The 11546-nt window shown below is 43.7% G+C and overlaps 1 protein-coding gene across 4 annotated transcripts in view; it reads left to right on the top strand.

Annotated features, from left to right (window-relative positions):
- The first annotated feature begins 6033 nt into the window (after nt 1-6033).
- The window catches only part of MYO1E (myosin IE), a 76312-nt gene continuing 70799 nt past the window's right edge, over nt 6034-11546 (top strand). For 2 of the 4 annotated variants that reach the window (XM_041469346.1, XM_041469348.1), the window contains exon 1: nt 6689-6756. In XM_041469346.1, coding sequence (XP_041325280.1) covers nt 6691-6756 — 66 coding nt within the window. In that variant the 5' untranslated portion in view covers nt 6689-6690. Of the gene's footprint in view, nt 6327-6688; nt 6757-11546 lie in introns of those variants that run through there. The other 2 variants (XM_041469349.1, XM_041469347.1) reach the window with 2 other exon arrangements.

Here is an 11546-nt window from a genome sequence, read left to right as displayed (position 1 = left end):
ACTTCATATATCACAGCAAATAAGATCCATCTGCTTGCACAGCAGAGGTGTGTCAGCTAGGAGAAAATATTACTGGAGAAACAAAGTCCACAGAGGGTGTGTCTGCCTTCACTTGTTTCCTGCTTGGGTCATTCCTTGGACTTTGATAGGACCACCTTGGGTAAACAAAGTGTAAGTGAAATCTTGGAAGTGCTTACTGTACCAGCTCATTCTGAAATAGCAGATTGTCTCTGATTTTAGTTAAAATCTATGCGACATCCCATACTGTTGTTAGGAAAACCATTGCAGGACTAAGGATTTGGTAGCTGTGAAGGGTGAAAGGATTACACCATGCATACTCTTGTAAAAAGCAAGGTGGATCCACGCTCTGATTGACCTGTTTATTTTAATATCACACAAAGGATCAGGCCAGAGAGAAAACATCAAAGGATCAGGCCAGAGAGAAAACATGCCGTAGGTGCTTTAAAAACTATGAACTGGGAGTCAAAAGACTGTAGGATAATTCAGCTTAGAATGAACCTCAGGAGAACCCTTGTCCAATCTCCTGCTCCAGCTGAGGTGATTGATGAGGCCAAATGCAGTTGTTCAGGGTTTTACCCAGCCTACTCTTGAAAACCTCCAAGGATGGAGACCGTCCAGCTTCGGTGGACAGCCTGTTCTCATGCTTGTTGGCTGCTGAGGAAAGAACATTTTCTTTATATCTAGTCTGAACCTCTCCTGTTTACATTTATATTGTTGTCTTCCCACCATGTGCCACTATGAAGAGTCCAAATTTGCCATCTTGATGACTTCATCGTAGATACTGGAGGGCCCTGCCAGCTCCCCCAAAGTCTGCTTTCATCAGGCTGAGCAAGCATCCTCAGGCATCCAGCTCCCAACCATCTCACTGGCCTCTGCTGACCTTGCTCTAGTTTCTTGATGCACACAGCTGTATTCCCTCACCTGGCAAATATCTAGACTAACTTCATATCCCTGTGTAGTTTTTGTGCACCTGTCTAGAGGTTTTTCCTTGCTAAAGGACTGCCCAGTGTTTTCTTCAGCATGTATGTCTGCAGAGTAGGGCTTGAAAGCAAATTGTTCGTTAAAGCAAATCAATTGAAGTTATTTTAATTTAAAAACATAACATTTGTACCTCCTACTGCAGTCTTGAAAATAACATTAAAATGTAGCCATGCTCAGCTCTCAGCCTGCTTTCTCCCTCTGCCCTTCTCTGGCAACAGTGAAGGCCAAGAGATAGGGACAGGGCATGTAAATTCTTGTCTGTTCTTACACTCTTTCCAAGGCATCCACACCACCAGGATTTGAGGTGAACAGTCTTTGGTTTGACCCATACTGATGCTCTTTTCATCTTGTGTTATCAGAGACAATTATTTTTTTGTACTTGTATCATTTTCTTGACATTTCTAATTAAAGCAGTACTAAACTACTGTATTTTACATCATTACATCTTCATTGTAATTCATATGGAACACAGAGATTTATTCTCTTAAAGGGAAGTTCATATCACAATCTTTTTATCAAGGCACAACATCAAGAATATTAATTTATTCTGGAGTCTTCAACTATCTCACTCATTAATTGAGCCCCACTTATCCAATCACAGAAGTACAGAACAGAGCAATTTAGGCTGGAAGGGATCTCAGAGGGAATATGGCCCAACGCCCTGCTCAGAGCAAGGCTGATTTTGATGCTGGATCAGGTTGCCCATCATAGCATAAAGTTTTCCTCTTAAAAGCTTGTGTAATGTTGCAAAAAATCTCCCTCTGAGGGGGAAAAAAAAATCCTTGTAATGTTGTTGTTGTGAACGAACGTGGCTTAGCTGGATTCAGTCGCAGGAACACAGGAGGCAGAACTCCTCGGTTCCCACGTCTTTGTGGACTTCTTCCAGGTTTACACCAGCCTTGCAAATAACAGCATTATTCATACGTTTTGGTTTGCAGTTGGAGAAAAATTCAACTCCCTGAATTCTAAGTATCTCTTACATCTGAGGCATCTCTTAATCAGATCCAGAGTGAAAGAGGCACATGCTGTTTTTCCTCAAAAAGCCTCAAACCAAGCAGTGGATGTAAAAGGGCTGGTGACTTTGTTGCTGTACTTTTTATTCCAGTGGTACTTCAGATGGGCACGTTGAACACGTTAAGGGCATGTTTTCTGAACAGGAATGCTGCTGTCATTTGAGGCCAACAACAGAGAAGAAATAAGACGTTTTATTAGGCACAGAGAGTTAAAGAAAGCTACAATGATCATACTATTTTCCAACTTGTCCTAATCACTGATTTCATCACATTTTAAGTCATAAAATTCTGCCTTTGTTTTACACATACTATTTTGTTTCTCCCTCCCTATATTTCACAATAAGAAATTGCTGAATCCATTTTTTATTTCCTGTAAATATGTATGCTCCAAGTGTAACTGAAGGCAGAGTATAACCATCTGTATTTTAGAAGAAAATGTTACAATTCAGAAGTGTCTTTATTCTTTGGAAGGCAAATACAAGATAAAAAACTACACTAATTTTTCAAAGTTTTCTTAATCTAATATAATTTGTTTGTCTATTACACAAGTCCTTCATCTTTGTAAGGAATACCAGATTATGTGGTTTTCTAACCAAAAGAATGATGTGTTGCTAAGGGTATTGAGCCTTATTTTAATAGCTTTCAAGCATTAATTAAATTATTAATTAAATTATTCTGGTCTAAATTATTCTGGTCTAAATTATTCTACAGAAGACAAATATGTGACTTACAAAACTAATTTCAAATATAGTAATTAAGTGAGAGAAAAGCACTAATGCTTTTTTTCCCTTTGCTGTAATTTTTACCCAGTTAGAAAGCAGTCAGAGCAGTACTTATTTCATTACAATTTCTAATCTTTTCCAGATTCACTGACTTCTCATAAGAGTTATTTCTTTCTGAAGCCACAGTAATGTTTTTAGAATAGAAAGCAAGGGAAAGCTTTATTCTGTGGCTTTTCCACAGAAAAAAATATAAAGACCTTGCTCTTTTTTCAGTCAGTTTAGTCTTTGCACGGTTTAGCAGCAGGCCGATCCCTGTTTGGTGCTGGCAGTGTCACTCAGGCAGTGGGTAGGTGGAAAGGCACGTGTGAGTTGCCAGCTGCACCACGTAGTCACTTCAGTCAGTGCTGAGCCTGGACCAACCCCTGCAAATCCCAAATGCTAAGCTAATAAACCTCCTGAGACACTGAAGTGAAGCTTGTCCTTAAATATGTCCCCAATGCTTAGCACTAGTGATCAATATCAGGAGAATCAAGCAGTGCAACTGTTTGCAGCTAGAAAATATCCTCAAAATAATTCTTAATGTTAGCACTTCTGTGCATGAGCTGTAGGTGTTACTAACCAGACAGACTGTCAGACAATACACGTGCTGAAAAAAACTGATGGGACTTCTTGATACAGGGAATTTTTCTTAATCTTCTCAAGTTAGGTCTTTGAAAGGTATCCTGTCCATACTAATGTTTTGATAGAAATGTCACCGCTTCTAAGTTTTGTGCATAATTTAAAAATACAGGGCTTCCTCTGTAGGCACACAGTTTGTGGTAACTGGGAGAGGGGCTGTGGCTGAGCCTCCTACCCAGTGGGTGCAGCTGTGAGCAGCAGGTGAGCAGCACTGACAGCAATGAGCCATGGAGTGCCCAGGGGCACTGACCAACCACCAAAGGGAGCAGAGGGCACACAGGGGCAGTGTATGAACACGAGGGGGATAAAAGGTTGGGCTAAAGAACAAGGAGGACAGATGCTTGCAGACTTCTGAAGTGGTGTGGTGTTCCTCTGTATGGGCAGGCTCCTGAAGCCTTCTGATGTGGTGTTACTGTGTGTGGGTGAGTGCTTAAAGCCCGCTGGAACTGTATGGGGATGCTCTGTGTATCGTGGCTGTCTCAACTGTGGCATGTGCTGTGACATTCCTCTTTGCTCTGCTGGAACTCCTCAATATGAAGATGTGGGTTCTGTCTTTCTCAGGAATGATTTGTACATTCTCGGCTGGAGGAGCCCAGGCATGCAGACCATTCAGGCACACCACCACTGACATTCAAGGGGAAATGCTTTCCCCTGCTTCTGAGCAAGGATGTTGAAAAAGTATCAGAATGTTTAAAAGCATGAAAAGAGTTTATTGTGAATTAGACTCTGCTTGGTCCACCCAGTGCTTAGCAAGGGTTCATGCAAATGCACAGCACTGGCTCTTTTAGCTCCAGAAATTTTGTTCAAAGTCATCTTGTAGTCCATGTAGTGTAGATGAACCCAGTAGCACACATTCATTTCAGTGAACCCAGGACCAGTTTCTCAATTAGCTGGTTGGTGTGGATGCACTTTTTAGCTATTCTTCCACAACTTTGTTTTTTGTTATTTATGACTTGTTATAAAGATGTTTCTATGCATGTAACCACACATAAATATAAATATACATGTCTTGAGAAAATAACCTGTACATTAAACAGACCCACATCCAAAGCAAATAGAAAAACCTACAAAACCTGTATTGATTTTCTATCTTCTGTTGGCCCAATATACATACACTCTCTGGACTCTTGCAGGACTGTTTTAATTGCTTTTTTTCAGCCTCATAATTTTATGTAATATTTTCATGTTCAGACGAAATACTGGGCAAATTATTTTTGTTCTATTTCCATAAAACTGCTTTATTCACCTTCTGTAGAGAATCAAAGTGCAAAACTTATCTCTTGTGAAGTTCTGTGCACTATTAGCACTATCAGATGTATTTTTGCTTTAATAGCTGTTGCAGGTCATATTTGCCACCCAACCATTTTCTCAATGAAAATATCACCTACCTCTCCTATCAATGTCAGCCAACATCCGAGCAATTCACTATGGAAATCTCAAGCTTCATGTGATCAGTAATTATAAAGTGCAAGCCCAGCTGAGCTGAGAAATGTTTTGTTTATTCTTCAAAACCAAGGATGAAACATGCCCAAAGGATTGTTGTGTTTCATCCAGCCAAAGGCTGTGGGACAGGAGAGGGGGCAGGTAAGTAGTTGAAGTTTTGTCCCATTTCTGTGGTGTGCACATCAGGGTGGTTTGAGTTTGTAACACTTGATCAGCTGTGTGTTTAATGTCTGTACCCTGTCAGATCTGTGAGGACAAGGCCATGTGCTGAACAGCTGAGCCCTTCCTCTGCACTGGCAGATCCGCCTGCACAACCAGCACCTGGCTTGGAGCAGCCAGAGCGGTGTTCTCCCCCAAAAAGCCAGAAGTGAATCTGCTCATGCCTAATCTCTAAATTAATGTGGACACAAGTCTTTATCGTGTTCATAAAAACAATGAAAATTGAATACATATATTGTGTATAAACTAATCCCTATTTTTTCCAATAACTGCCCTTCTTTTTAATCAGAAATAAACTAAATCCCAGTACAATCTACTGATGAAACCCAAGATCTTTACTCATTATGAGTGGTTTTCAAAGTGGTTTGGAAGCAGTATCAACATATGACTCGGGGTCTGGCTGTTGTTGTGATTGATACATTATGTTGTTTCCATTTTGTTTATATTCTGGTTTAGAAGTGGCATTAGAACCCATTAGAACAAAAGCAGGGCTTCAAGCCAGAGGTGAAACGTTTGTTAACAGGACTCCAGCAGCCAGCTTCGGCCGGGTTTATTGGTTTGACGGCTTAGAAAGCACAGCCCCTGGAAGTTGTATTGGTTGTGCTCTGGTCAGAACGAGCTGAGCAACGTGGAGCAGATGCCGGCTGCCTGCAGGCACCTGGGTTATTTCCCGTCTGTGAGATGCCTGTAGGAATTGTTTCAGCATCCACCCGGTGACAACATGCATCGTACTTTCCAGTGTTTCCAGGGGTTAGCAGCACCTTAGCTCCGTGGGGAGGAGGGCAGCGCACGCAGCACGCTTGCGGGGGTCCGGCCGCCCCCGCCGGCTGAAGGCGTGTCAGCGCTGTGCGGCGGGAGCTTCTCCCGGGGCTCATCCCGGGGCGCTCCAGGAGCAGCGGCCGTCCGGGACCTGGGCCGGAGCGCGCGAACTCCGCGCGCCGGGATTCCCTCAGGGAATGACGTCCCGGCGTGCGGCCATTGGCTGCGCCGCGGCGAGTTCTCCATTTATGGACACATCGCCGGCGCGGGGCAGCCTCGGTCCCGGCCCCTCGCCCCCTCCGGCCCCTACACCGCGCCGCCCGGCCCCGGGCCGCTGGGCCGCTCGCCCCGGCCCCGCCCCGCAGGGAGCTGCGCGCGCGGGGAGGGCGGAGCCGCTGCCCCTCCCCGCCCCTCCGCCAGTCCCTCCGTCCCGGGGCGCCGGCGTGTCTGGGCAGAGCCGCGGGCAGCGCAGCGCCGAGGAACCGCGATGGTGAGCGGAGGGCTCGGCAGGGGGCCGAGCGGGGCGGGGGCAGCTGTGGCGGGGCCGGGGCCCGCGGGAGCCTGGTTGTCGCGTACCCTTGCGCCGTGCTGGGAAGGGGCCGCGGCAGCGCTCCTTATCCCGCTCCTGGCCAGGGAGCGGTTGTGTAACAGCGCCTGCCTGTGGGAAGCCGGGCCATGCCAGGCACTTGCCGAGAGCCGGCGGATGCCGGCCCTGCGGACCCGGGTCGGTGCCTTCAGTCTCGTCCCAAAGCCGCCCGTCCCATCGCGGGGCGCGGGCAGGGCGGGCGCCGCCTGTGGAGCTCGAGCCGCGTGTGCCGCCCTCTCCCGCCGCTTGGGTTCTGAAGAGCTTTTGGATGTTGGTGTCCTCCGGTAGGAGGAATCCCGTGGCCGGGGGACGCCAGGGCGTAGTACAACAACAGGTGACGCCTCTGGTTCAGAGGGCGCTGGCCCAGGGGTCTCGGCGGGCAGAGCCGCAGCCCGGCCCCGCGGTGCCCGGGGCCGGGGTCGCTCCGGTGCCCTGACCGGCGGCGGGAGCGCTCAGGTGTGCCGCGGAGGCGGCTCCCCAACCCGGGAGCTGGGAGCCGCTGCTGGGGCTGTGCGCTGCTGCTTGTCTTGAGGGGACGCGGTGTCAGGAAAACACCTTCAGTGCCGGACTGAGGGAAAATTGAGGCTCGGCAGGTGAATCTGCTTCATCTTTAGTAATTGCCTCCTGATGATTGATAGTGGCTTTCATCCTGAAGTAATCAAAATAACGATTATGTCTACCTGTTACACAAGAACTTAGAACAAGTAGTGAAGAGTCCTATGTGGTAATAAACTAGGCTAAAATCTGTAACTTTTGAACAAGTAATTTACTTAAAACTGTTCTAAAGCAGAAAACTAAAGATCTGAGTGTTAAGATACTTGAAAAACTTTTGCGGTATTTTTGCTAAAGGTTAACTAAGGTTGAAGTTTAAAGAGTGACCAGCCTAATTTTTGTGTATTCAGAGCTTCACTCCCAGTACCTTTTCAAGGATGCCTTTCTTATTGCCATTGCCTCTGCTCTGACTTCCTGAGGCAAGTAAAGTTGTACCTGGTTACATCTATGTGGAGCAAGATCTTTGCTTTAAATAAAGCATTGCAGAAGTTAGGAAGCTAAAACTTCTCTTGAAGTCAGGGATAATGATACCAACTAGCTCTTATAAACCTGTTTTTGGTGAGGAGCTTTGAATGAGATAGGGGCTTTTGTTTCCTGGGGGTTGATTGTTTCACCAGGTGATCCAGATCAACTCGTTAGCCTTAATCTTTGCTCCTCAAGTACCTGCTGTGTCACAGACACCTGTGGCACTTACGGGCGGGTTGGCAGAGGCTGGGTCACTGTTTAGACTGCTGACATGTTAAATAGGGTTGGAACTCTTTGTTGCAGGCGCTTCAGGTGTGTTTGCCTGTTACCAGTAATAATTTGAGATCAGTCCGTTAGTTGATCTGCTGTGGGGTCCATTCATTCCTTTTTAACGAAAGGTTTTAATCAGAGTAGTTTCTGTAAATACACATAACTAACTGGCAGTATACTCTATGAGATTTACTTTATTAAAATAAGATAATTACTTTCTTCCTCAAGACACACTTTTTAGGGATGTATTCAGGCAGTTATTCCCCAGCTTTTAATTTAATACTGAAGTAATTTTTCACTGTGGTATCTCAAAATTATATGAATTGCTTTTTTAGATTATTGGTAAGTGATTACTACAACAAAAGTAGAAAATAATGTTTTTGGAAGTTCTCCTTTTTCAAATAATTTTGCCCAAACCATTGTTTGATAGTCATTAGAAGGTAGTATTTTGTAACTTAGTTGGCAGAAGAATTGCCTGGCAGGACTTATAATGACTGCTGATGAACATGAATCATGCTACTAATATCCTAACACTTTATACTCGTTATCTGTGCTGTATAAAAAACTCACATTATTCCTCTGACTTTTGTCTTAACAGTTTTGATGTCTGGAGGGTGAAAGAAGCTGAATGTTACAAGTGTATTGTGTTTTATAAATCGAGTCTTTTCTGCCATGTCTTCTTCACTGTAGACCTCAGAGTGACCCTTTCCTGTTCTGACAGGGTCCCCAGTGCAGGGTGCTGAGTTGCCACTGACACCAGGTGCTCTTGGTGCTTCTGGGGCCATCTGACCGATCCCGGTGTCACTGCTCTGTCACTGCTCTGCCACTGGTGCCTTCGCCAGTCCCTGCCATGGTGCACTGCCCCACCCAGCTCAGCTGGCGCGCTGAGCTCCCTGCAAAGCTCCCTGCACTCAGCAGCATGTCTGCTCCTTTTGGCTGGTTTATTTTTAATCCAGATCGATATCTGTGTCAAGTTAACAGGATGGTTTCAGCAGGAGATCTGCGAGCATGGAATGGGTGAGCTGTTCCATGGCTGTACATGGCAGTACAAGGTGGGAATGAGCAACAGAGGGGCAAAACCATAGTAAAACTGACAAGACTAAGGAACATCTGTCAGCTTGAAATTTTTGTCTTGAAAAGCTTCCATTTTGTTAGCTTTGTGCTTCAATGTTTTAGATTCAAAATAAAAAAAATCCTAAAAGCCTCCAACAGCTTAGCTGAAGCTTTTAAGTCTTCAAAAACTGGATATTATGTCAGTGCCAAGTAGTCCCACTCCAGTGAAGGACTCTATCCATAATTTTCAGGAAGCCTCATGGTGAAACTATGCTGGAACTTGCCCCAAAGGGAAGCATATGGTCAGCTGAACTTTGTGCTGTTATACTGTGAGTTAGAACCTTCATGTCATGGGGTAGTTCGTGGAGATGCATTGGAGAATCTAGAATTGGATAGAGAATCTGTACCACATGACAAAAATGATCTTGGACTTTAAAGTAGCTCTTTAGTCTTCAGGGAAAGATTGTTCCCCTGAGTACTGTCAGCTGGCTTTGACTCTTTCAAGGATAATACGTTGAATGTCAATCAGCAAGTATTTTCTGAGGCATAAACTGCTGCTATATTTAGAAAATAAGCCAACCACAAAAATCAAATAAATGCTCCACCCCAACAACAACCCATCAGTGATCACATTTGCCTGCTTTTGTATAATCTTTGTTCCAGAGAACTTCTGCTGAGGTTTTGTACCAATTTGTTGGACAGAGAAGGGAAAGCTCCCAAGAGAAAGCAGGATCAGCAATGTCTGGATTAGCTCACAAGTTGTTGAGCAAGCCAGGGTTGTCTAATATACTTATGTTAAAAAACCCAATGTATTTCTATGTTGCCTTTAACCAGTATTTCAATGCCAAGCAGTTTTCTGTAACACTGCAGTCAGTGTGTGTGTTTTATCTGGGTGTACTTGGTGTCTTCTTGGTTCCATCTCTTCAGCAAGGATGGAAGGCTGATTTTTAAAAAGGAACCTTTTTATAGCAGTTTGACATCAGAAGAAGGCAGATGTTTATAGCCCAGTCCAGCAAGAAGCTGAGTATGTCTTGATTCCATCTAGTGCCTATGAAAGTCTGCAGAAATGACTGACTGGATTAGCCTGAGGGGACTTGCTGGCCTTCAGGATTTGGTCCTGAAATAGTGAATGTGTGATGGGAGCTGTGACCTTATACTCCGTTAAGTCTTTTTTTCCTCTAGGGAAGTCACAGGCAAGACAATGATTCTGTATTTGAAGGGTGCTTTTCTGTCTGGTGCTGCAGACAGTAGCCTAAGCTCAAACCTTGCTTTCTGCCAAATGTGAAATGCTAGGGAGGGTAACAGCATGTGCTTTGCGTTATGTCTAGAGGTGCATTAATGGAAAATCTTCCAGCTCTATGATGTTTCTTTCTGCCTTTTATATAAAATACACTAAAACACAGTAGTACTTGATGTGTTTTGTTTAGGTTTGCATTGTATGCATGCTTTTGTTTCTAGTTTAGACCTCTAGAATGATTATTGATATACTGTGTATGGTAGAGCATTTTTCAGAAGACACTAATGTATGCAGAATGTTACTCAAATACAACTTTTGCAGCTGAAAACTGAACCTGTGATTGTGTATGTATGTATATCTTAAGTCATTTTTTCATAATCTTTTTTTGCCTTCCGGATATGTTTTTTTTTCTGTTCTACATACATAACTAATTTATTGTGAAGGAAATGGGGTGGCAATGCTATTAGTAGTTTAAACAAATTATTTGCAGCCACTTTTTCTTAACTTAAAGAAATAACATTCACTAGTCTCACTGCCTTGTTCTTAAGGCATTGCTGCACATGTGGCATGAGTGAAGTTAAAACGAGTTTTGTCGTGGTTAGCACATGGAATGTTAAACTTTTATGAGTTTTCAGTAAAATCTTAGTAATGTTCCTGTCTTAACATGGAAAGTATGCTACACTGCTCGAAACAGTAAAAAGTTGTACATCTCTTTACAGAACTGTTACTATCACCTTTTGTAATAATTTAAATTAGTTTGACTTCATAAATACCAGTATATTCTCTTCTCAGTTGTAGGAGTTAGTCTAAAAGTGTCATTGACCTAAATGGTCATGCATTGTTCTGTCTAAGATATGTTATAAAGAATAAAGGTTTTGATATTCCTAATTTCAGCATAAGGAATATGAAATTCCTGCGTGTTTGGATTTGTATTCTAATATAGTATGCATGTATACATTAATGATACTAATGTATAGAACATGTAAATAAACATCTTCAGAATCCCAGAAGAATCCTTTGTATTAATAAAGCCTAACTTAGTTGCTGCATGTTGTGATGAGGAAGGGAGCAAAAAGGTGGCTTTTCCTCTTGGGCTCCCAGCTCTTACTGTGCTAGGCTGACCCTGGGAGTGAGTTTCCTGTAGTTACCTGAAGAGTTCTGACACAGTTCATTGTAGCTCTGCTGTGGAGACCAGCCTGGGACTAGCCTGCAAGCTGTCAGGCTTTTGCTTACCCTTTGGTTCTGGTTATTGCCACAATAAATGGCTTATAAATGACAAATTCATCTGCTTTCCTTTTCAGTTTTGTAAAGCACTCCTCTAATGCAATCCTTCAGTCTGCTTTTTTTTTTAGGAAGCTGCATTCCAGATCTAGGTGGTGTGTGGCTACTGAAAGGCATTAAGAACTGTGTTAGAAAGGGATTTTGCACCTAATTAACAAGAGTTTTGTTCTGGGAGTTAACCGTGCTAGACTAGAAGCAGTAAAATTGAAGGAGTTTTTGGAACTGGGAGGAGTGTGTTTGTATATGTGTGTGCTACAAAAATAAGG

This window comes from Pyrgilauda ruficollis, unplaced genomic scaffold, assembly GCF_017590135.1.
Source record: "Pyrgilauda ruficollis isolate IOZ18807 unplaced genomic scaffold, ASM1759013v1 scaffold23, whole genome shotgun sequence".
NCBI lineage: Eukaryota > Metazoa > Chordata > Aves > Passeriformes > Passeridae > Pyrgilauda > Pyrgilauda ruficollis.
This window is presented reverse-complemented; position numbering and strand designations above follow the sequence as displayed.